Raw genomic sequence first — 26693 nt, forward strand, 5'->3', positions numbered from 1 at the left:
TTACTGCTGTGTGTTTTTTCTCTATAAATGCAGCATCATGCATCTATCAGTCTGAAATTCGCTCTGTTCTCCCACTCGTATGGTTTTTTTTTTATTGTTACCAACATGTTTATTTAAATAAATATATATTTTTTGATGTAAAGTTCGATGATTCATTAGTTGCGTATAACACCCCATGCACCATGCAGTATGTGCCCTCCTTACTACCCATCACCAGCCTATCCCTTTCCCCCACCCCCTCCCCTCTGAAGCCCTCAGATGGTTTTATGTGCCATGACATGTACAACGAGCCAGTTAATTCATTTTAGCTGTTCTATAGTGTTATATTGCACAATACTGCATTTTATGTAGCCATTTCAATATCCAAACTGTGGTTTCTCTTTTTTTTTGCTTTTCAAAAATTGTGGTAAAAATATTAATATAAAATTTGCTATTTTAACCATAATTTAAATGTACAATTCAGGGACATTAATTATATACGCAAAGTTGTGCAGCCATCACCACTAGTTCCGAAGGCTTTTCACCATTCCTAAGACAAACTCTGTGCTCACTAAGCAAAACCCCCCCCCCCCCCATCTTCCACCTGCCCTGGTAGCCTCTCATCTACCTTCTGTCTCTATGAGTTTGCTTGTTCTAGCTAACTTCATACAAGTGGAATCAGACAGTGTTTGTCCTTTCGTGTCTGGCTTACTTCACTTAGCATAATGTTTTCAAGTTTCCTCCAGTTGTAGCGTGTATCAACTTCATTCCTTTTATGGCTGAATAATGTTCCAGCCCAAGTACATACCACATTTTGTTTATCCATTCATCTGTTGGTGGACACTTGATTTCTACCTTATTGTGAATAATGCTGCTATGAACAATGGTGTACAAGGATCTGTTTGAGCTCCTGTTTTCAAATCTTTGGGGTATATCCTTAGGACTGGAGTTGTTGAATCATACGGTAATTCAGTGTTTAATCTTTGGAGGAACCACTAAGTGTTTTCGTAGTGGCTGTGGATTTTACATTCTCAGGAGCAATATACAAGGGTTATAATTTCTCTACATCCTGGGCAACAATTGTTACTCCCCCCCTTTATTTTTTATTACTCATCCTATAGGCATGAAGAGGTATCTCATTGTAGTTTTGAAAGACTAATGTCTTTCATGCACGAATTTGCCATTTTTATATCTTCTTTGGAGAAATCTCTGTTCAAGTGCTTTGACATTTTTAAACTGGGTTGTTTCTGTCTTTGTTGTTGACTTCTAGTTCTCTATATATTCTGGATGTCACACCCCTATCAGATCTACGATTTGCAAATATTTTCTCCCACTGTGTGGGTTGTTTTTCACTCTTTTTGACAGTGTCCTTTGATGTACAATGTTTCTAGTTTTAACTAAGTTCAGTTTACTTATTTTTTCTTTTACTGCCTTTGTTTTTGGTGTCATATTTCAGAAACCATTGCAGGAGCCCCCCAGGCTCGGGCCCGATGCCCCCTCCTCCTGTCCTGTCACCTCCCAGCTCCCTTCTCTGCCAGCAAAATGAATATAAGGGCATTAACCCAATTACTTGCATTTTCCAATATATATTTAAAGTCTCAGATTTCTATCAGCTCTGTGCTCAGGAAATTGGAGAAAATGACTGGACTTCAAAATGTAAANCAGCAAAATGAATATAAGGGCATTAACCCAATTACTTGCATTTTCCAATATATATTTAAAGTCTCAGATTTCTATCAGCTCTGTGCTCAGGAAATTGGAGAAAATGACTGGACTTCAAAATGTAATTTTTTAAATGGTCATTTCAGATTTGCTTTTTTGTGGTTAATTGCTCTCCAGTGCGTTGTTATTACTGTTCAGAAACAACCTTTAACTTCCCCACTTCTGGACAGATTTCCCTTGAACAGATCATGTTATTACTGGCAGGCTTTAAAAGATCATTTAATAGGGGCGCCTGGGTGGCTCAATTGATCGGGCGTCTGCTTTCGGCTCAGGTGGTTATCTTCGGGTCCTGGGATCGAGCCCTCATCGGGCTCCCTGCTCACGGGAAGCCTGCTTCTCCCTCTCCTTCCTGCTCCTGCCCTCGCTTGCACTCTCTCTCTCTCTCAAATCAATAAAATCTTAAAAAAATAAAAGATCATTTACAAATCGCAACCATTTAGTTATTGAGAGTTTGTACGTGTCAAGAACTAGATTCGGCACATTTTCACCACTGTCTCCTGTGATAGTTGCTGTTTCTGTTCCCATTTCACAGATGGAACTGAGGTGGTCACTGGGTCCAGTCAGCACAGCTGGGTCCAGCGAGGCCCGCTCTGTGCAGGGCCTTTGTCTTCTCATCCTCACACACACTTGTGGAGGGTAATAATAGTCTCCTTCTTTACAGATGAGAAAGTTGAGTTTTGAGAGGAGTTACGTGCTAGGTAAGATTCCAGAGGTGCTAAGTGGCAGGGTTGCATTTCGAGTCTATTTCCCACATCTTTGAAAGCATGTGCTTTTCCTACCACATCACACTGAAAATGATGTCAAATGTGGAAAGGAGATGATCCTCAGAAGAGGGAAACCGGGTTCCTGACCACATCACCGTTAGGATAATCATTTCTTCCCTGTGTTTTGGGAAGGGTTTTAGCTTGGCCCTGGTTGTCGAGTTTGTGCTGAGTAAATCTTGTGTTTCACCATCCCTGGGAGTTTTCCCGTGTGGGGCCCCTGCTGTGCTGTTGCAGCTTTGCGAGTGATCTGGGATTCAAGTAGGGTGGGGGGGCACTTGAATGTGTGGAATTCAGCGATAGCTTTTACCTTCTACTTTTGCCCAGCTCAGGGATAGAGCTAAGAACGCTTGAACTTCAAAGTCCTCTAGAATGATTAGCTGATCCCATCCAAGCTTCAGTCAGACTAACCCAAAGGAAGACCTGGACTCCTAGGACAACTCCAGAGATCTCTATGAACTCCTGAGGCTTCTGCCCCTCCATCCATACAATAACTGATTTTAATACTTCCCACAAAGAAAATGTAGAGACTGGGTATTGTGGGGACACTGATTTCTGCCTCTGAATTCTTCCCTGAGTTTACACCTATCCTTTGATCCTGGCTTGAAGTTCTGGCAAAAAAATGCTTCAATATAACACTCTCATTTGGGCTTCTGAATCCTATATATCCTTTCTTCTAAGACAGCTCACTTTTTTTGAGAGAGGGAGTTAGGGGGAGGGGCAGAGGGAGAAGGAGAGAGAATCCCAAGCAGACTCCATGCCCAGCACGGAGCCCGATATGGGGCTCGATCCCATGACCCCAAGATAATGACTTGAGCCGAAATCAAGAGTCCCACACTCGACCGACTGAGCCACCCAGGTGCCCCTAAGAGAGCTTGCTTCTAATGTGTCATCCACATTTTCCATCTGTCATCCTTTATTGAATCTGAGACCCACGGTTAGTTGACTAATCGGTTGTATCAGTCCATGGCAGATTTGGTTCTGAGGACACGTAGCCCCAGTTCAGGTGAAGTCCCAGGGATAGAGCTAACGATGCTGCCTCCCAATGTGACTTATCCGGCATTGTATTTCATTATGTCCCTTTAATGTGGAAGGTCTTTTCTAGTCCAGACAGCCTTATTTTCTCCTAAAGTGCTCTCTGGCTTTTTCTTAGGGTATTCCTGTAACCAAATACCTTTCCTGCTCTCCTAGTACATAATCCAGTACTTTCCTTGCACCTGCTGATGAGACCTACTCAGACCGACATCACTATAATATTTTTCATTTTCTGACGTCCCTCAACCCTTGATTGCTATGAATTTTTAATCTCAGGATTCTATTGGGAATTCTATGGAAATGTAATAAATGTTTATTGAATGAAAGAGGAAACAGTGCTAAAGATTGACCAGAAAAAAAGGTTTATTTCAAATCTTCATAGATACAAAAATTCTTTTCTTCCACGGAAACCTCAGTCTGTGAAACAGGGACCCCAGCAAAGCAGTTTTCACTGTCGTGGTCTTCAAGCATTTCCATGATCTGTGATAGTGGAAAGAAGAGAGAATCAAGATGGACTCGGGTTTCCTGAGCAGCGAATATTCTGTCCCTTAGATGTGGGTAGCATCCCGTCTAAGGAGGCCTGATTAGTATAGTGGGAAATGAGATTTATTACTTCTAAGTATCCAATAAGTAATCCTATGAACTATCTGAAGTTTGATCGTCAGTGGCCTTTTCCCAACAGATGCATTTTTCTATAATAAGTTGCACTGTGAGCAAGATGATGTCTACGAAAAATAGGGAGCCAGAATTTTATGGAGGAGATATAAGAGACAAGCCAAGGGGGTCTGACTGCATTTGGAAGGAGTGTGCATTACTTACCTTTGCTGCAAGGAGCACTGTACTCGGCAATTGCAAATTCATCTGAATAAAAACAAAACCATTAGGTGAAGTGAGAGGGAAAGCCAACGTTTATGGGTTACAGGTCAGTTAAAAAATCTTTTATCATGGGAAGAATTGTATCAGCAATATCAGCATCCTCTGTTTGATGCATTGCTTGCTGTTTTATAACGTTAACTCTTCAAATACAGTGTATTTCTTTCCTCTAAACTTCTGAAAGACAGTTCAAATGTTATACTTATTTAAGTCTCCTGTTGTCTTATAGTTGATTTATCTGAAGAAAAGGGAACTNTCCTGCTCTCCTAGTACATAATCCAGTACTTTCCTTGCACCTGCTGATGAGACCTACTCAGACCGACATCACTATAATATTTTTCATTTTCTGACGTCCCTCAACCCTTGATTTATGAATTTTTAATCTCAGGATTCTATTGGGAATTCTATGGAAATGTAATAAATGTTTATTGAATGAAAGAGGAAACAGTGCTAAAGATTGACCAGAAAAAAAGGTTTATTTCAAATCTTCATAGATACAAAAATTCTTTTCTTCCACAGAAACCTCAGTCTGTGAAACAGGGACCCCAGCAAAGCAGTTTTCACTGTCGTGGTCTTCAAGCATTTCCATGATCTGTGATAGTGGAAAGAAGAGAGAATCAAGATGGACTCGGGTTTCCTGAGCAGCGAATATTCTGTCCCTTAGATGTGGGTAGCATCCCGTCTAAGGAGGCCTGATTAGTATAGTGGGAAATGAGATTTATTACTTCTAAGTATCCAATAAGTAATCCTATGAACTATCTGAAGTTTGATCGTCAGTGGCCTTTTCCCAACAGATGCATTTTTCTATAATAAGTTGCACTGTGAGCAAGATGATGTCTACGAAAAATAGGGAGCCAGAATTTTATGGAGGAGATATAAGAGACAAGCCAAGGGGGTCTGACTGCATTTGGAAGGAGTGTGCATTACTTACCTTTGCTGCAAGGAGCACTGTACTCAGCAATTGCAAATTCATCTGAATAAAAACAAAACCATTAGGTGAAGTGAGAGGGAAAGCAAACGTTTATGGGTTACAGGTCAGTTAAAAAATCTTTTATCATGGGAAGAATTGTATCAGCAATATCAGCATCCTCTGTTTGATGCATTGCTTGCTGTTTTATAACGTTAACTCTTCAAATACAGTGTATTTCTTTCCTCTAAACTTCTGAAAGACAGTTCAAATGTTATACTTATTTAAGTTTCCTGTTGTCTTATAGTTGATTTATCTGAAGAAAAGGGAACTCAATACCCTACAGGTGGCCTGTATTAGGAGTTGATATATTTATACGAGAGGGAGTTCCTACAATGTATGTATAGAACACAGAGGAGAATCAGACTTGATGGAGACAAAATGAAAGAACAGTGTAATAAGCTGCCCCCACACATTTCTCAAATCTAAATTTTTGTGATCAGAAATGTGATTTCTAAGTCAAAGTTGTTCACACTCACCTGTCTCGTAGTAATCATAGACCTTCACTATGGCTGGCTTCAGCTCTCTCACTGGGACATCTTGCAGAACCATGAAGGACAAGCTGAGTGTCTGATTTGTCGCCTAGAAGGCAAAAGGGAATTACAAGCCTTCTTCTCTCTTCACTGAACGAGTTTAATGATTCATCTACTTTTGGAGGGAAAAACCTTTTAATCGACTAACAGTGTCCTTAAGTCGTACAAAAAGCTCCGGGGTGAATGAAAACATCCCTAAGTTTTTCTTAAATCACCCAAACAATTTATATACTCCTACCAGTACTGGTACATGGGCTGTGTTTATAGGGGTGAATGATACATGATTTTGTTGGTTGAGTGGTGATGTTCACTTTTACATATCTAGAGATGTGGTATAGTTTTCCTACTCTATCTTGTAGAAATACTGTCTTGACTTAAAAAGTCATATAAAAGGTCTATCATTACAGCCTTATTAAAATTTCACAAACCTTGCAAACTATAATGTCCATTAATATACGAATGAATAAATTATGTTAGAACACATATCAATAAAATGAGATTGGTTTATTGGCCGACTGATCTTATCATTTTATGGTGCATCCTTGCTGAAATGGACAGTATTTTCCCCTTTTATACTGTTGATATAATAATTGAGCTGTGAGTTATATAATTGATGTATTTGAGATATAATATATACACATATAATATATAACATCAATTATTATGTTGATATAATAATGTAAGGAAGAAACTACTGGGTTTACCATTGCGTTTCTTCCTCATATTACTCGGTGTCTTCAAAATAGCTTATGGACATAAACACATTGTGCAGAGAATTTTTTGCTTATGAGGTCTAAGAAGTATTCATATTCCAATATTATAATAAACCATTTCTTCCCATAGTCTCACATGAAATGCAAATAAAGGAGAGGAGAATATTTACTGGAATTATTATTAGAATGCTCAAATTTTTGCCATGGAGGCGATAATGCCTTCATTCACTGCCTGTAGGCTAGGATTAGTTTAGCTCCCCGAGAGAGATTATTATCTATATATTTTTTGCAACTAGATTGGCAGGGCTCTCACCTTATCCAGGTAAATCAAAACATGGTTGTTGCTGACTTCTGTTCGGCTCACGTGGTTAGATCTTTCAAGCTGAAGAAAATTAATACATCACAAATGTTAATAAACAGATTAAACCTCTGGGAAAACCAGAGAAAAGAAGAATTTTTATGACCCAATTAAGCCTGAGGGTAAAGTTTCTTCAAGTGATTTTTGGTAAGTGAAGATGATAATGTTTTTAAATTGACAATATAAGATAATCGGGATGCAGGGTTTGGTATTAGTATGACACATGATATATGTATAGAATGGATATATCTGAAGAAAAGTGAAATAAGTGTCCTAAACTTAGGAATTTTCCAAATTTCGATGTTCAATGTACATTCTATTCCTTCACGAAGGAGGGTTTTTTTCAAACTTTTTTTGCTTGTTCTAACTTACAGCAATCTAATTTTTCTCTGAACTTCTGTAATAATTATAGTTTATGTCTAGTGGACATTTTCATATTTTTTTCCCACTGGTGCATAAGCTTTATCTTCTTTTTTTTTTAAGTTTTATTTATTTAGGTAATCTCTACATCAAACGCGGGGCTCAAAGCTCACGACCCTGAGATCAAGAGTCTCATGATTTTCTGACTGAGCCACCAGGCGCCCCTAAGCTTTGTCTCCTTAAGAGTCTAAGCCCCATGAAAGCGGGCACTTGCTGACATTCTTCTTCTAGCAGATGCGGCTCCTAGAAGAGAGCTGCTTGTAACATGAAACAGACAGTCCCTGTGGGTGTATCAAAGTAGAGGATGGAAAGGCTGCTGGAGCTGGCAAGGTCACCACGTCCGCCCAGAAAGCTCAGAAGGCTAAATGAATTAGTATCCCTAATACCCGCCACCCCGGTCCTAACCAGTTGTGAAAGAATGATCACAGTACTGTTTGTCTCAATTGGCCATATAAGTATAAAGGAAGACGGGTTAATAATAAAAATGCCTCGGAAAACCTTCAGAGGGAAGAGAGAACGTTTGTGGACCATTTGTTTGTGTGTGTGTGTGTGTGTGTGTGAGTTTTAACTTATTAGTTTTTAAAATGAGTACTTTCTAATAGGAACAACTTGACCAAAAATCTGTCACTGAATTTTGAGACCCATTAAAACAAAATTTAACGAGAAAAAAAAAACCACACCAAAAACCCAGATACAAACATGTTAAATTATATTTCTGACTTTGGAGAAATTATTAGTCTTTCACAGAAGTGATTTAAAATATTTTAAAATTTTCTTAGTCTGGAGATACCTAAAATATTAAATAAAATACAGCCCCCTGGATGTACACTAAACCTACCATTTTCACTGTTGGTTTCAGGGGAATGAAGCCGGACACCATCTTCACATCAATAATCACCATGTTGGAGACGGGACGACTCCCGATGTAACTAAAGATTCAGGGAAGAAAGGAATTAGGGTTTTCTGTGATATTAAATAGTCTCTTTTCCTATGCCCAGAGCAAGCCCTCACAGCCCTCAAAGTACACGAAATCTTTCTAAATATCCTACCCAAGTGGAAGACGGTTGTGCATTAGAATCTCCAGGGAATTTGTTAAAGCCACGAAGACCAGGCTGTACCCTAGATCTGATGATTCAGGGCTTCGTGTGTGGGCTCGAGGCTGTGCGGTCTGAGAAAGCACGTGACGCAGAGCTGGGTCTGAGACGTCTAATCTCTGCTAGTTATTTGTTACATATACTTTAACTTTTTTTCCTGAATAGTATCCCCATCCAGGTTAAAATATTCTTGCGGACAGATACGTTTTTTGGTAAGCGCTGGAGCCATTTGAATACTGCTGCCTATATATCTATTCCCTCCCCCCCAAATTGATTATTTTGTATATAATCTGAGATTTATTTATTGCCAGAAGGAATTCTAACTAGGGAGTCACTACTTCCTTCTATTCATGCCTTTCAGGAATTCTCCGTCTCTGCCCCGGATAGAGCAAGGATAATACAGAATTTCATTACAACAGAATGAAATCAGAGAATGACTCAAATACATTAGAATTAAATCAGGAATTCAGGTCAGAGGCAAGGGCTAATGCTCTTTTTAAAGTTATTATTTAAATAATAAGGTTCGACAATCAGAGGTTCTGGAGGCAGGGGATGAACAACGTAGGTATACCCCACCACGGAGAAATCTGTATGAGCATGAGGACACAACAAACGTAGTGCAAACATTTATTGACACACTGCTCAGCTTAATGAGGAATTCCAGTAAGAGGACTGGTTGTCATGCCCAGACTTAGATGATTCAGTCAGAGGTCTTACCTGACATTCAGTGAGATCTGGAAGCTGGTGTGGGCTTTGGGTCCGTCACAAGTTTGGGGCACAGTCTGCACCTCCAAAGCAAATGGGAACTCTGCCTTTTCTGGCAGAATGTTGTATTTCAAGGATGTCTGCGGAACACCAAAGACAAAAATCTGTGTTTCTCTCTTCTTTTCCCAACTTCCTCAACTCTTTCTCTGATTTGCCCTATCATTTGCTGAATCAGGGATTTTCGGTGGGAACGGTTAAAGTGGACCCTCAGCCCCTACGTGGCCCAAGTCTCACCTGGAGGTAGACACAGCCTTCTCCTGTCACCGTCATGGTGTATTCCTCAGGCACCTTTGGCAATGAGGTCTGCTGTAGTAACAGGCGGTTGTCGTCGTCCACTTGGAATTTTGTGACAAATGTCCCCGAATATTGGACGGTCACCTGTGCGGGTTTCCCAGTCCTGGTGAAGGTGGCTGTTCCATATCTGGACAAGGCCTGGAGAGCCACCACTGTGTCCTGGAAGAGACGAGTGAGAGAACCTTCGTAGGCCTGGTAACGTTCCGAGGGCCCAAAGGCCCATGTCAGCTGCCGCAACAGGGGCTTTGATTTCCTCTTTCCTGCTTCCCTCACTACTTAAATACTGGAGTTCTAATTTCAAGATTGATTACAATCCTTAGGTAGAACCATAACATTCCCAAATCTGCCTTGGACTGTATGCTTTAGAAGCTTATTTTATTTCTCGGAACATCGATCTTTTTCTATCTATAAATACTTGTGGGATAAGGAATGTGGAAAATATACATGAATGGGAATCATTTATTGACATTAGCTATTTGCCTAAGAGGTCTTCCTTGATAATTGTGGTCATACCTGCCACCACTCAAAGTTCAGTCTGGCTCTCACCCAGATTAAACTCTGCTCTGCTGCTGAGGTCAGTGCCCTGAGAAAGTCCAATGTCCTTTGCAGCCACAATCAGGGTCATGCTTAATTATAATTATCTTCTTGATTTATTGACATTTTTTGGCTCTCCCTTTTTTATTGGAAGTCTGGTTTCCTCCCACCCCCACATGTCATATTCTCAATTCTCATCAGCATTGGACCTGAATGACAGTCTTTAAATAATAGATTTCTGAGAAAGAATAACTGCCTTAATGAAAGAGTTCAGTTCTTTCCATTCATATGGCAAAATAAGAGATTAAATGCAATGGAAAAAAGACGTGATGCCATTCTGTCGCATTCTCTTTCTCTTTTAGATTTAGTCTATAGGCTAACCTCTAAATTCTCTGAAGATGAAACATCCTGCTGTGTACATATTGATGAATTTTTAAGATGTAAAATTATATTGTTAGGCTCAGGATGTTGGAGCAGTAAAGAAAATTCTTCATGCTCCTGGTGAACAGATGTTTGTATAGCAAGAGGTGAACAGTGGAAGCGTAAAATGTGTCAGCTTCGAAATAAGCCAGTTAAAGGGGACCTACGAATGGAGAGATTTGCAAAAAGAGATTATTGGGTTTTGAATAGCATTCCTGGAACAGTTTGAAAGGCACTCTTAGAACTTCCAGAAGATTCCAGAAGGTAGATTTCTTTTTTATTCATTCTGCTGTGACCCTTGCATCCCGGGTCCCATTTCTTTAGGGAGGTAGAGTCATTATCGGGAGGAGGGGGCCGTGATAACAAGGATGGGGTGCCAGAATTGCAGGCATTTTCTTTTGAGCCCTCTTTGACTGTCATTTTTCCTTATTTCTCACTATCCTTGAATACTAGTAATATTTTCCTCATTCAAGTTATTCTCAATTTCAGTTTTCTTCTTGCGAGTCTTTATATTTTGTTCAAAACTTTTGTTACCTAAAGGCGAAGTCAAGAGTTCTGGTAAATACAGACCTGGGTGGAGGAGAAGCCCCCCTGGGAATTCTGTTGCTTTGTGATCCACTTCACGATGCGCGCAGCGGAAGTCAGCTCCTCTGAGGTGGGGGCGGGCTGGGCCGTGAGGTAAGCCAGCAGCACGTAGGACGTCATCTCCACCTCAGCCTGAGGGAGCCGGGGGTTGGTAAAAATGCTCCACTGGTGCCCTGGGTTTCTGAGGTCGCTCCCAGTGGACGGAACTATCTGGAGTTGAGAAAAAGATTTATGAGTGACTCCATAATCTTACTTAATTTAAGGTGAAAGTACCTAAACCAGAGCTGAAGTGAGGAGTGCATTCCAATTATATTGTCTTGAACCTTATTATCTGCATGCTCTCCTTTCTGTACGAATCTGAACTTGGTCTGTTGGGGCCAGCCGAAGGCAGATGATGTTGCTGGAGGCCGAAGCCCACAGCCAGCCAAGTTTTCAAATGGTTGCTATGGTTGGGTTGTTGGGGAGACAGCGAAGAACAAGTTCCCTCACCGACTGCGGTGATTTCCTCTTTTTTTTTTTTTTTAAAGATTTTATTTATTTATTCGACAGAGATAGAGACAGCCAGCGAGAGAGGGAACACAAGCAGGGGGAGTGGGAGNTTGGTCTGTTGGGGCCAGCCGAAGGCAGATGATGTTGCTGGAGGCCGAAGCCCACAGCCAGCCAAGTTTTCAAATGGTTGCTATGGTTGGGTTGTTGGGGAGACAGCGAAGAACAAGTTCCCTCACCGACTGCAGTGATTTCCTCTTTTTTGATCCTATCCAGGCCTTATCTGAGCTTTGTTAAATTTTCTATAAATTTTTCTATAGAGGTTTCTTGTGAGGATCACAGATGACGTGGAGTTCATACTCATTAGGCCAGAAAAAAATACATAATCCTTAAAATACCAAAGGCTGACAAGGATGTGAAATAATGGGACCTGGTTTACACCGCTGAGGGATGGAAACTGCTCTTTGGAGAGCAATTTGGGAATACCCAGCAAAGGGGCACGATGTGCTTAGCCTACTAACCAGCAGTTCACTTCCGAAGGATAACTCAGAGAAACGCACACACAGGTACAAGGAGGCAGGTAGGTGGGCGTTCACCGCAGTGTGGTTTGCAATAGCCACAAAGGAGACACGAGACGCGAACCATGAGGAGAGACTCCTTAACATAAATTACGACCTATGTGTATGTTGCCATGTATTATGTGGCAGTGGAAACAATGAGTTAGAGCCACAGACACTCATATAGGAGATTCCTCTTAGCACAAGGTTGAATGTCAAAACCAAAAGGCAGACAAACGGACAAGCAAACAAGATGCAGAAATACTCCAAAGTGTGATCCTGTTTAATCTAAAGATGAAGAACACATACCAATTCTCAACATTGTTTAGAAATAAGTAGGCAGGAAAAATAAAGAAACCCACGGAAATCGTAATGACAAATTCAGGATTAAGGTTAACTTTGGGGGTGGGAGTGGTACAGGGAATTTTTCCCGCACTGGTAATTTTGTATTTCTTAAGCCGGGAGGAAAGTATACAGTGGTTTGCTAATTATTCTTTATGCCTTTTTGTATAGCTGACATATTCCCTGTATGTTTTAAGAATAAGCAATTAACGGCACAGTCAAGGGCGAAAGGTAGGATGTGGTTTATTGGATAAAATACTATTTGCATTTCTATTTTCTATTTCCTTGACCCCTTATATAAGACCACTGTATACACAGGAATATCGTGTGAATATGAATAGATTTGTCATCATTATCAGACTTGTAATATGAGCATAAAATACCAGAATTTATTCATGGGGTTACTTCCTTCACTCTTTTCTTATGTTTTAGATGATATGATGCACCAGGTAAAGGTTGGGTGTATATTAAGAATGGCTGTTGCAATCACAATAGGAAATACTTTTATAGCACTTACTGTGTACCATGTAGTCTACTAAGTGCTTCGCTTGTATTAATTCACTTAATATTGACAGAACTCTGTGAGGTAAATACTATTATTATCCCCATTTTACTGAGGAAGGAACTGAAACACAGACAAGGTAAGTGACTTGCCCAAGGCGTCATAGGTAAAACGTTTTGGAGCTAGTCTCCAGAGGCTCAGCTTGTCACTGCTACAGTACACTGCCTCTTATCTTTTGACGTGTGACTTGCTGAAGAGATCCCAGATTTTCTAGTGATTTGGACAAAGGAAGAGAGGGGAGAAGGGATCATAAGACGTAGGGGTGGGGGGGTTTGCAGTACAGTTCTTGATACAGAGAATGGGGGATGGGAGATCTCAGATGTGCGCTCACCTTCCTTCACAGCTTCCTCATGAAGTAAGTCGAGCGTCTCTTTCCTCTTGTCCTGGTTACCTGCCAGGGCAAAAGCATAGGCCAGCAGTGCCTTGGTGTAGACATGCTTTCCATGGGGTCCTTCCTTTGCTGACTTCCAGGCTGACTCCAGGCAGAACAGGGCATTGCGGACAACGGGGTGCTGGGGAGGGAGAACAAGGAGGGAACCAAGCTATGTGAACACGGATGTTAGCGCTCCCAGGTAAGCACAGATCATTTTTCAAATGCAGGTGTCCATCTATTCTGATTCTTGTGGATAGGTAGAATGTATCTTTATGTTATTGCTTTCATAAGGCAGGACACAGACCATATTTTTAGAATTCATTCTGGGCGTGTATACGGCAGTAGTGGGAGGTCCATAGGGGAGAAATAGCTTAGGATCCTCACTGGGATAGTGTCAATCTTTCGTAATGGATTGACCAAATTTTCTGTTGATCTGCGAAGCACTGTCATGGCATAAAAGGAAGGCTGACACTTGACTTTCAGCTGGGAGATGGTTCTGACATCAGGGCAGCAGTTTCATTGCATCCAGAACTAAGCTCAGCAGGGGGATGAGGTGGTACCTACAGTGGCGGGGAGAGGGATCTCCAGAAGGGCAATGGTGATGTAGGCGGAGAGGGTCACTTCGTCTTCCACTCCTCCCTGTACGTGTGAGTAAGAGAGGGAGAGTTGAGTGATTTAACTTCTAAGAATGCTCCTCATCGGCTCTTTGCTTTCCGCTGTGTCATGGAATTTATCCTTACCCATATTCATCCCCTTGGGGTAAATGATCACACTCAACCGAAGTTCCATCCCCTCCTTCTTGGTAATATCCAGTTTATTTATTTATTTATTTATTTATTTATTTTATGTACGTATGGTATGTATGTATGTATGTATTGACCTTTGCTAAGGAATTCCTTCATTATTACTTCCTCTCATCATTGTAGACATCATAAATGGACAAATCAAAACTCACTCAGAGGTGTCTGGGTGGCTCAGTGGGCTGAGCATCTGCTTTTGGCTCAGGTCATGATCCTGGGGTCTTGGGATCGAGTCCTACATTGGGCTCCCTGTTCAACAGGGAGCCTGCTTCTCCCTTTCCCTCTGCTTCTCCCCCTGCTTGTGCTCTTTCGCTCTCTCTCTCTCAAATAAATAAATAAAATCTTATTAAACAAAACAAAACAAACCCCAAAAAACTAACTCCAAGAATACTTCACCTTAATGGCATTGTTAAGAAGAGACCCGGAACTCCTGAAACAGCCATTGTCCTTCTGCTTTTGGGAGAGCCAGACGAGGGCTTGGGTGATGTGTGCTTCATCGATGAAGATATAGGTTCGAGCCTGGGCAAAACTCTTCAGTACAAAGGCAGTGAGCCTGAGCGGTGGGGAGGGGGTGATGGTATTTATGTTGTTACAATAGTTTTATGACTGTGGCACAGTAAAGGCTTCGTATGACACTGTTCAGGTTGATGTGAGTCACCTGACAGGTATTCTGTGTATTTAGAACTCCCATCTCCTTTAGACTGCTTGATTCATCTGCTAGATCTAATATTTCCTTGCTGACTCATTTTCTCCTTGCTACAGAGAGTCTAAGTACTTCTGATGCTATTTTTACTTATTTGAGTAAGACTTTCTTCCTTTAGAGACTTCCTTCTGTAGGTGGCAGAATCTTCTCATTTAGAAGGTTGAATAACTTCGAACTGCTTTGCTTTGCCCTAGGGGTTTTATTTATTTATTTATTTTTAAGTAGGCTCCACACCCACCGTGGAGCCTAACACAGGGCTTGAATGTGTGCTCTCTCTCTCTCAAAAAAATAGCTATTTTAGAAAGAATACCCTGGTTATTATTAACAGGATGAATTTGGGTNCTATCCAGTTTATTTATTTATTTATTTATTTATTTATTTAATTTATGTACGTATGGTATGTATGTATGTATGTATTGACCTTTGCTAAGGAATTCCTTCATTATTACTTCCTCTCATCATTGTAGACATCATAAATGGACAAATCAAAACTCACTCAGAGGTGTCTGGGTGGCTCAGTGGGCTGAGCATCTGCTTTTGGCTCAGGTCATGATCCTGGGGTCTTGGGATCGAGTCCTACANGGTATATTTGTCGAGTATAACCAACTATAGGTTTAATAATATCTGATAAGGTTACTATGAGTATAATTGTGATAATATATGCAAAAGAGCTGGTACAAAAATAGGACTTTGAAAAACTGTCTATCCCNGTCCTGGGGTCTTGGGATCGAGTCCTACATTGGGCTCCCTGTTCAGCAGGGAGCCTGCTTCTCCCTTTCCCTCTGCTTCTCCCCCTGCTTGTGCTCTCTCGCTCTCTCTCTCAAATAAATAAAATCTTATTAAACAAAACAAAACAAACCCCAAAAAACTAACTCCAAGAATACTTCACCTTAATGGCATTGTTAAGAAGAGACCCGGAACTCCTGAAACAGCCATTGTCCTTCTGCTTTTGGGAGAGCCAGACGAGGGCTTGGGTGATGTGTGCTTCATCGATGAAGATATAGGTTCGAGCCTGGGCAAAACTCTTCAGTACAAAGGCAGTGAGCCTGAGCGGTGGGGAGGGGGTGATGGTATTTATGTTGTTACAATAGTTTTATGACTGTGGCACAGTAAAGGCTTTGTATGACACTGTTCAGGTTGATGTGAGTCACCTGACAGGTATTCTGTGTATTTAGAACTCCCATCTCCTTTAGACTGCTTGATTCATCTGCTAGATCTAATATTTCCTTGCTGACTCATTTTCTCCTTGCTACACAGAGTCTAAGTACTTCTGATGCTATTTTTACTTATTTGAGTAAGACTTTCTTCCTTTAGAGACTTCCTTCTGTAGGTGGCAGAATCTTCTCATTTAGAAGGTTGAATAACTTCGAACTGCTTTGCTTGCCCTAGGGGTTTTATTTATTCATTTATTTTTAAGTAGGTTCCACACCCACCGTGGAGCCTAACACAGGGCTTGAACGTGTGCTCTCTCTCTCTCTCAAAAAAATAGCTATTTTAGAAAGAATACCCTGGTTATTATTAACAGGATGAATTTGGGTCACAAATCTAACATACATATATTTGAACGTCAGCTTTTCTGCTTGTTACCTTGCTGCCCTTGGTATATTTGTCGAGTATAACCAACTATAGGTTTAATAATATCTGATAAGGTTACTATGAGTATAATTGTGATAATATATGCAAAAGAGCTGGTACAAAAATAGGACTTTGAAAAACTGTCTATCCCTTACCAGGTATTGCCCTCGCTCTTGCCATAGTTCTCCCCAAAGGTGCTATAAGAGCCATCATGGTGCTTGTACTTCAGCTGTCTCTGGTAACCTGAAATGGAAGGTTGATGAAACAATATGACAGACTGTGTTGTGGCCAGAGAAATTACTAAAATGCTTTGGTCTCTCTTGTGATATTTCTTAAGTTTTGCTGTCATATGTTACAAGTTTCTGAGTCTTAAACATTTATTATTAGAGGTTGGACACTGGGTAATCACCATAAAATTAACTATCATTCTTATCATAGTAACTATGATACTGTGATAAGCTAACATACCATAGAATTGCTAAGTAACTCAAACCTACTGGGAAACCCAAGCTATTGTTAAAATAACACTGTGAAGTCTTCACTCACTCATTTAGTCACTCACCAGTATTGAGGTAGCCAACAGCCTTGGACATGACTTCTGGAGTCAGCTGGTGTGTTTCATTTAGATAGTTCAGAACATAGATGTTGGGAGCAAAGAGGACCATATTCTGTTCTCCGCAGCCATAGGGCATTCGGAGGAGATTTTGTATATTGTGCATGGCAGAGCCCAGTAGGTCGCCTAGGGAAGGGGAGAGATGGGACATCATAAAGCTTATAGATTATAATCTATCTGAATCATTAAGAAGAAAGGAATAATTTTAGGAAGATTGAAAAATGAAGATTTTTAGGAAGGGTGAGTTGTCCAGGGACAGAAGTGTGATTGGGAGCAATATACAAGCCCAAAGAAGGAGGGAAGAACCAAGTTCTTGACCTGAGCTGAAGTTAATACTATAGTTGTGATTTCGAGTATTTATGGAAAAGAAAAATAGTAAAAACTATCAAGAGAGTAGAATAACTCACTAGGGTTGGAGCTTACCCAATACTGAGACGGAGGCTCGGGCCGATTCTTCTACTACATTCTCTGGCAACTTCAAAGGTAATTGTTCGGATACCTCAGCACCTAGACAAATCATGGAAATTATTTCTGCATGTATTTCTTGAAGAGCTCCAAACCCAGAAGCCAGAACTGTGCCTTACACTTAAAGTTCTGAAAAGTTGTCACTCTTTTAATATTTCTATTTTCAAAATATGTATATTTTAAATGTGTATGAACAGGACTCTCCTTCNGTTCTCCTTCCTTAGCTCTCTTTTCCTCCCGTACATAGAGAGCATTCCAAAAGAAGGATACGGATTGAGAAATGCCCATGATGTTGTGACTCCGTTGTAGGCATCCTGTGGCTAGCATGAGTTGGTTATCACAAGACGATGGGTTTAGTGTTCATCCCCACCCTCCTTACTCAAAAGTTTAATGAAAAATTCCCTAATGTATACATAAGCAAAGGAAAAAATCTCTGAAATTTCCTGAATTCTACAATAATGCTCTGTCCTTATTGCCATCAAATTTCACCAGCTATGAAGATAGTATTTTTATGGAAGCCCTAGACATGGAAGTGGGGGTGAAGATGAACAGTGTTTGAGTCACCGGAAATATAATAATTGCTGCTGATAGGCATACATTTACTGTTGTTTTAGTATTGGTAAATTACAGGATGATGAAAGAGAAATGTAGTATTTACCTTCATGCTGCATCCCCTTCCTCATGAAATTAATATTGAAACTTTTGAAGGATATAAAATTTCAGTTATGCAAGAGGATTATGTTGTACAGAAGAGTGCCTACTATTTTTTAAATTTAAATTCATTTAATTAACATATAATGTATTATTAGTTTCAGAGGGAGAGTTCAGTGTTTCATCAGTTGTATATAACACCTAGTTCTCATTACATCACGTGCCCTCCTTAATGACCATCCTCCAGTTAAACTCCTCCACCCCTCCACCCCCCTCCAGGAACCCTCAGTTTGTTTCCTATAATTTTTCTTTTAAGACTTTATTTATTTACTTGAGAGAGAGAGAGCACAAGTTGGGGAGGGGGCAGAGGGAGAGGGAGAAGCAGATTCCCCAATGAACAGGGAACCCAATGTGGGACTTGATCCCAGGACCCTGGGACCATGACCTGAGCTGAAGGCAGATGCTTAACCCACTGAGCCACCCAGGCACCTCTGATTCCTATAGTTAAGAGTCTTTTATGGTTTGTCTCTCTCTCTGATTTTTGTCTTATTTTATCTTTCCCTCCCTTCCTCTGTGATCCTCTGGTTTGTTTCTTAAATTCCACATATGAGTGAAATGATATGATAATTGTTTTTCTATGATTGACTTATTTTGCTTGGCATTACCCTCTAGTTCCATCCACGTTGTTACAAATGGTAAGATTTCATTTTTTGATGGCTGAGTAATATTCCATTATATATATATATGTGTGTGTGTATATATGTATATATATATGTATATATATATATATATATATCTCACATCTTTTTTATCCATTCATCTCTCAATGAACAGCTAGGCTTTTCCATAGTTTGACTATTGTGGACATTGCTGCTATAAACACCATGATAAAAGGATTTGGTGATAATTCACTTAAATGTAGAAATAAGGCTGAACAACCAAGCAATATGTTTTTAGAACATATTTTATATATTTGAAGTCTTGACAGTATAATAAAAATAATAAACAAAACAGGACGTAGACAGAGAAAGGAAAGAAACACAAGTATGATGTTGATTTGACGTTGTTTGAAGTGAGAACACATTGTGTTGGTAAGTTTCTTAGTGTGCTAAGTTTCTGTATTTTTGTTTAGACTAGAAAATTCTCCACCAAGATAAAGTTATATCTTCTTCTGTGTGAGTTTCTTTAGTATCTTCTCAAATGACTGATAGAGCGTTAGGTACAAGATTGGCATCCAATATTGACATAACAATAATGGTACAAGCTAAGATAATTCTTTCTTTGGGACATAGCATGGTCCCATTATCGAATGCTGTTGGCTATGCAAATTTCAATGTGGAGGTGGCTTGAATTCAGCTAACCATATGTTGTATTACTACATATTCAAGGAAACATTCCCTTTGGCAATATTCATTTGATTCTACTCACTTTCTATGTAACCACGTCGTACACTGGTCAGAAAGACAATTGGGTGTTTGTACAGGTGCTATAATAGATAAAAATTCGGAAAACATGGGCTAGGGATAGTCTCCTCATAACATTACATGGCTTCTCTAAGAACCAGGTGCCTCATTTATCAAATGGGTTGATGGTTCTTTGGGTCTTACCTCGTAGGTAAGTGTAGGAATAAGATGTAAGATTCTTTGAACTTGTTACAGAAACTTTAGTCAATGCTATTCTAATTATGATGAATGACTTACCTGACGGACAGAGCAGGGAATTGAATGTTGCTTCCTTCTCTAGTCCTTCAGGCTGTAGGTGGAAAGAAAGCAAAGGTGGAGGTGTGAATGGACATGCATGTCGATAGTGGAACCACAAATTTCTTGATAGTGAAGAGAAGAATTGGAGCTGACTTCCAAATTATTACATAAATGAATCTCTAAGTATAAGCACTGTGAAGGAGACAGGTCGATAGATGAGAAGGTGAGGAAAAATTATGTAAATATTAAGAGAGAAAGACAGAGACAGATAGAGATAACAGAGAGATGGAGAAAGAGAGAGAGAGAGGAGAGAATATTGTGAAATATTCTGTGATTATGTATTATTTAGCCCTTCTCACCTAAAACTTGGGACCTTCAACTCACCACTGTTTTTTGGCTCACAATGACCTATCGAATGGGAAGGCTTACTTACCTCAACCAGCAGGGACTTAATGATGGTGTCTTTCTTTCCAAATTCAGGGACCACCGCCACCTCAGTCCCACAGGGCTCTTGAGACTCCAGTGCCTCTGCGCTCACAGTGAAATTCACATTCCCTAAAAAAGCACCAATACGGATGAGCACCATTTCCTTCTTTCTATGCTTCCAAACCTCAAGATTTATAAGTGTTCGATGCTTTGTAACTTCTTTTTGTTTTATAAAAACACAGGAGCAGGAATGGAAGCAGCATCAGCTAGCGGCTAGTGATCCTGAGAATCCAAGGCAGAGATAGAGGGAGATAAAGGAAGTGAGGACAGTCTTCCCGACGTCCTAGAATAAAAGACAAAGGAAAAAATATCCTACCATGGCAGGGGCGGGGGCGGTCTTTGCCCGAGGGAAGTAGCACTAGATAGAAGGATCCTGCTGATATGTACAATCCTTGAGTAGAGAATCGTCTCTAGGAGACTGGTCCTCACCTAAAGCCTTTGGCGTTACTGCCCAGGACACGGTGTGCCGGCCATTCCCACAGATGCAGTGAGACTCTTGTTCCTTCTCCTGGACCAGGAATGCAGGATTCGGATCTAGCTGCACACCAACCTGAAACCACATGTGAGACAAAGAGACAGATCAGAGGGAGAAGGGGACCAAAGGAAGAATGGTTTGAAATAAAGCATATTGGGGGATTGGTTAGATTTTAGGTTGCCTAATACTGAAGATGATCTAAATGCAAATCAACTACCTTACGGTGGATCTGACATTGAAATCTTTGTATTTTTGGGTGATCTGCTCTTTCATGGGGTGGGACAAGAGGCGGGGAAAAGTCAAGATGGCATGTTGCCCGTGGGAGCTCCTCTTTGGTCTGGGATCTCGACCATTCCCTCGGCTCTCCCAGCAGAGTATTCAAGACTTATAAATGGTTATTAAGATGCTCACAAATAAATTTTAAAGTAAGGTTTAATCTAATTAATGCTATATGATGATATATGAAAGTTAAATATTTGGAAAACTTGGGGGAACTAAGACATGAGAATGAAGCGTACTGGTTTTTGTTCACCGTGTCAGAAATCTTCATACTGTGAGAGCTTCTTAACCTTATGCGGTTGGGGTAAGAGTCAGAAGCTTTGCAGGTATATGGAGATATCAGCAACCATAGCTTCTATAACATATGAATATCTTTCAGAGCATTCCTTCTTGGGTGAACACATCTTGCACGCAAGAGTCTGTCAGTATTTCGAAGAATGCAATTTTTAATTTACATGACTGTTTCACCTTGTGTTCAATTTAGGTAAGAGGTCTTTACCTGGATGCATTTGGGAAGGTAGTTGAGGACGGTGGCCTTGAGTGTGAAGGCCTCTCCGCGGATCACAGAGTAGGGCATTGTGAGCTCCACGAAGAAGGGCTGGAAGGCTCGGAGGGAGGCGGGAAGAGAGAGACCAAGTCCAGTGTCATTGGACAGGCAGAGGGCCCCTGCCTTCCACTCTGTGATGGTGTCAGGGACTATTACTCCCACTTCGGCCACCCCTGATGAGCTGGGGAGAATGGCAATATGAAGAACAGAAAGTAAGCAGTTAAATAAATCCTTTCTATCCTTTCTAGGAACAGAACCCCTATAAATAATTCTATTGTCATATCTTGAATGCACTCAGTAGAAATATCAATACAGGAGAGTATAATCAAGACTCAAACTGGGAAAATATAAGAAGTCCTTTCCTTCCAATTCTGCTTTCAATTCCAGTCTATATCGGAATCTCCTATAGACATGGAATTATAGCATTATCTATTACAGACAATATCGTTATGAACTAAATATGTAATTTGAGATTGCTCATAGATTTTATTCTTTAAAGTAGTGTTCCAATGAAGGCAGACTTTTTTAAGTTTTCATTCTACTACTAGTGTGTAGTTGGCCTGACTGACTCTGCATTTAACTCAAGATTGTTGGCCAGTGAAGGATCTCTTACGGGGGTTAGTCTGTGCGGTGCCTGGTCATATTTCGTCCTTATTCCCATTTTCTGAAAGTCTTGGAATTAAATGTATACAAAATTTCTTAGCTCTGAATATAATTAGAATAGTGAGACTCTCATAGCAGAAGTATTTATGTTAAACCTCTCCCGAAAATAGCAATGTGTCTAAAAGAAATACTTGCGTATTGAAAAATGAGCTAAAAATGGAAAATGTGAGGAGTCTATATGGTTGCTTTTTGTATATAAAGAAAGTTACTCACTCTACTGCCACCAAGTCCCAGATCCATGTCTCAGGGAAGTACTTTCGCACGGTCTCGGTGAAAGGCTCGGAAACACGGACCATCTTTGTAAGTTCATGGCCTCTTTGCAATTCAGATACAGCTATGGTAGGTGAGGGGGAGAAAGAAATGATATAAAGATAAAGAGATTGTAATACATGCTACAAAAAAAAAAAAAGATGGAATAGAACCGGGAGAGGATGCTTGGGTGCTAAGCAAAAGCTCCTTTGAGGAGGTGATGTTTTTGCTGAATCCTGGAGTCTTAGAATAAGTTCTAAGTGAGCTAGCGGAAGAGAATCCCAAGCAGAGAGCAGAGACCTAGAGGCAGAAGGAGCTTAGGATGGCCTATGGAGCAGAAAAGGTGTCCTCTGTGGTTACTGTGCTTTGTCTCGAGGAGCGTGATAGGACGTTGGGAGGAGGGTTGAGAGGAGGACAGGTGTCAGTTTCCATTTGGTGTGTTCCTCTGTGGGATCAAAGAAACATCGTACCCAGACATGATGACAATGGCTCTGAGAAAGTTTACAGGAGTGAGGGATCAAGGATAAAAAAGTTCTTTATTTTCACGTGTGCCAGAAGGTAAGTCAGGTTCTCTCACCCATTTACCTTCTGTTAATGCTATACTGGTAAATATTCAACAACCAGCTCTCTGAAAAAAATCTGTGAACATATAGTCTTGTACATACATAAGTTTACTACGAATTCTACTGTAAAGGATGGTAGACTTTAATTTACAAGTAATAAACATATATAATAATATTTATTTAAATTCCACATAACCAGTTGATTTTCATTGAACGTTTTCCTTGATTTTTGACAAACTCTAGTTTGTACTCAACCTATATTCCACCATGATTTGACAATATCAGACTAGAAATAAATGCTTGGTTACTCTCTGATTCACCAGTAAAGTAGTCCATTTCGTTGACAAGTGAATGTGACTTCGACATGAATATTGGCTGATAATTTGGATAAGTTAAAGTGCTTCCATATCTAACTGGTGAGAAGGTAGTCCCAACTTGTGAACATTTCTGCTTCAGTTTATACCAATCCTCTGGAAATTACCTTTCCTTCTCAACCTCACACGTTCACACATCTCTGTTTACTAGAGGCAGATTCTTCATGAATGAATTTCCTGATTGCTCAATCAGAATGAATCCTTTCTTTTATTCTGCATATCTGCGCCTCTCTCTCTTTTTTTTAAATGGAAGTATACTTGACACACAACACTACTGTACGTCTTGGACAACCCTTCACAGTCTGCCCTGTATTCTCTCCAGCATTGCACACGTGGGGGCTTGACACAATCAGAATTGGGGGATTTGTCTCGCTATGTGATCTTGAGTGAGAACCTTAACATATCCAAATCACAAGGCCTTTTTTGCTAATTTTATCACATTTTATCTTTTAAAATATTCTTTTATTTGACTCAATATATTGAATTTTATTAGTTTTTTACCTGGAGAAGCGAATAGTCTTCGAGATGAGTACACTGCCTCGTGTTCAGGCTGTGAACATACTTTGGGTTTACGAATCTTTGTGTTGGTGAATACTTTTAAGCCCATATCCTGTGAAGGAGATTATTACCTAATCAGTACATAAATATTGTAAAATATACATAGGCACAGACTTCACTGAATTTCACAAATAATCCGATTACTTAATACTAAACTTTTAATGTTCACATCTGTAGAAGAGATATTGGTATCCTTACGGAGGTAATTTTAGTCTGTTAAAACTCTTTTAAGAGTAATATTTTATATATGAGATTTTTATAAATAACACAAGGCAATGAATTTCAGGAAAAACTTAAAAAAAAGCCTTGATTAATAGTCCAAAAAGTTCTAGCCCTGACTCTGTTGCTATTGTCAGATCTGCTAATATTAGTGACCTTGGAGAAGTCATTTGACCTTTCTGTGTCCCATTACCCTCAATTATGATATGAAGGCATTAAAATAATTTTTTCACATGTAATATTTTGTAAATCTTTAGAATGGATTGTTAATAATATAAGGAACTTACCTGTAGGAAGCTATACATATCTTTTTCATTTGTATTTGATACAGGGGAATACATGACCCCATTGATAAAGACATTATGGCGATTGATACAGTCTCTATCATCTTCCTCCTCCTGATGATTCAAGCTCCCATGGAAACCACTGAGGTCCTTCACTGGTAGCAGGTTATAAACCTGTACAAATGTAAAGGACAAAAGGACAAACTAATCTGTGGCTTCTTATTCTTAAGTGTGAAGAGAAAAGAAAAGAATAATCACCATCAGTCTTTGAGCACCACTGTTGCTTCAGTAATTTATAGAGATGATTTTGAAGCTGTTTTTTTTTTTTTTAACAGTTTTAGGTGGAAAAAAAAAATTAAAACATTCCCATCTGAGTACTCAAAGACCACAAACATTTGTTGCACAATTCAAAGGCAAACACCAGACTCCATACTAGAATGGGATAAAACTTTATTGAGATATATTGATGTCTGCTGTATTTGAGACATGGTATAAAACTTCAGGATGATAGAGCGAAATGATACTTTTGTCTCTCCTTGTGGGCAGCAACTGACTCTGTGTGTAACAAAGTTAATGAACCCATGTTGTAAACTGGCACATGAATAAATATAATCCTCTATATAGGACAGGATAGTATTTTCTTAGGTATTATTCATGGGAACAAAATGCTTCAGATCTTCACATGGTACATAAAATACTGGAAATGATGCTTTCAAATTCATTTGAAGGGTAAGAGTAAGACACTTGTAAAAACGCTGATAGTGCACTGTCTTATATTCAAAGGAGTTTAAAACTGCTTGGCCAAGTAAGTAGTGTAATGAAATTAAATGCTTTCTCAAAGGTAGCTCCCTCTTACTATTCTCCATCTCTCGTCTCTGCTTTTTCTCCAAAGCGTATCATGTGTTATTGTCTTTCTCATCTTTAGAAACGTAAGTTCCATGAGAGCATGGCTTTTTGTCTTTTGAGAAGTTCACTACTAGATCCCCAGCACTTCAACAAACAGTGGGCACACCTAGAACACAGCAGACACTACATAAACGTGTTGAATGGATGACTTATGCTACTGGGAGCACAGTGTTTCATTAGTAAAATACTATCAAGGCTGGAGAGGATTAGGCTAGTGTCTTAACCCAGGTCTATTACTACCTGAAACCTTCTGTTTTTTTATTAACAAATTAATAGGACATTCTGCCTTATCTATCCACCAGCATTGTTATAATTTAGAAAAACCCCTGAGAACTATAAAATTATTTTATATAAACATAAAACATTGTTATTTTTCCATGTATCCCCTTGTTCCCATGAAAATATACTTAATACTTCCTTTCAAAGGATTCTAATATTTTTGATTAAATTCCATTTGGAAGGACCAAAAAGTTGAGTGTCTTTTCTTATAACTTTCTTTTTTAGGAAGTAAAACATGAATTTCCCTTTGTAAAATTTTGACAGTAAAAAAAAATACAAAACTTCAGTAAGAAGTTATTCCAATTGGCCTCATATTGAAATTTTGAAGATATAAGCAGACTACTATTAGCATGTGCTGTTAGGTTGCTTCTCATTTTTCTACTCCAGCCATACCATTGTGATATTTCTTCTATTCACCCAACATTTTAAAGGGTTTCATTTATCAATGTCATTTATCAAATAGCAATTCATTTTTCCAAATTTTTATTCATCAGAGACAATGTATACCTTCTTTCAGAAATTGTGTCCATCTTGGGACATAAAGTATTTGATATAATTCTTATAAAAACAGAAATTTGATATTTCAAATCAGTTTTAGTGCAGGTCAATGTACCACTTTTGTCAGGCTTTTTTAAACATTTCAACTAGCTTGAAAATGCCTGTTACTAGTTTCATAGAACTCTAGGATTTCAGGTACTTAGAATGGTGAATGATTTTATTGATACAAACACACACACATCCACATATATATGTTTGTGTATATATGTATTTAAAATTATGTAAATAAATTATATATGTGTTCAAATGTAATATATGTCTTAACAAAAAAGTGTCCATGAAGGAGATCAAAAGTATGAACTCTTAGATAAATACAATTTTAATAGATCGGATCTCACTCAGGCATTTCTCCTTACTCTGGGCCTCTTGTGTG

General features: G+C 39.5%; 1 protein-coding gene and 1 long non-coding RNA gene across 2 annotated transcripts in view; both read right to left on the reverse strand.

Annotated features, from left to right (window-relative positions):
* Positions 1-3836: 3836 nt before the first annotated feature.
* LOC117796703 lies at positions 3837-4361 on the reverse strand. The gene is made up of 2 exons (XR_004621348.1): positions 4317-4361; positions 3837-3977 (listed from the first exon to the last, which is right to left on the reverse strand). It is a non-coding gene; the product is annotated as an uncharacterized LOC117796703 (long non-coding RNA).
* A 460-nt stretch (positions 4362-4821) lies between these two features.
* The window catches only part of LOC100469973 (alpha-2-macroglobulin), a 39632-nt gene continuing 17760 nt past the window's right edge, over positions 4822-26693 (reverse strand). The window contains 22 exon segments of the mRNA XM_034645615.1: positions 4822-4962; positions 5302-5343; positions 5817-5919; positions 6897-6965; positions 8200-8290; positions 9173-9300; positions 9455-9673; positions 11039-11185; positions 11187-11263; positions 13332-13512; positions 13938-14012; positions 15766-15922; positions 16607-16694; positions 17014-17190; positions 17488-17571; positions 19881-19932; positions 20314-20435; positions 20796-20916; positions 21620-21848; positions 22544-22664; positions 24018-24126; positions 24581-24751. Of these exon segments, the coding sequence (XP_034501506.1) occupies positions 4946-4962; positions 5302-5343; positions 5817-5919; positions 6897-6965; positions 8200-8290; positions 9173-9300; positions 9455-9673; positions 11039-11185; positions 11187-11263; positions 13332-13512; positions 13938-14012; positions 15766-15922; positions 16607-16694; positions 17014-17190; positions 17488-17571; positions 19881-19932; positions 20314-20435; positions 20796-20916; positions 21620-21848; positions 22544-22664; positions 24018-24126; positions 24581-24751 (2580 nt within the window). The 3' untranslated portion in view covers positions 4822-4945.

Source organism: Ailuropoda melanoleuca, chromosome 16, assembly GCF_002007445.2.
Source record: "Ailuropoda melanoleuca isolate Jingjing chromosome 16, ASM200744v2, whole genome shotgun sequence".
Taxonomy (NCBI): Eukaryota; Metazoa; Chordata; class Mammalia; order Carnivora; family Ursidae; genus Ailuropoda; species Ailuropoda melanoleuca.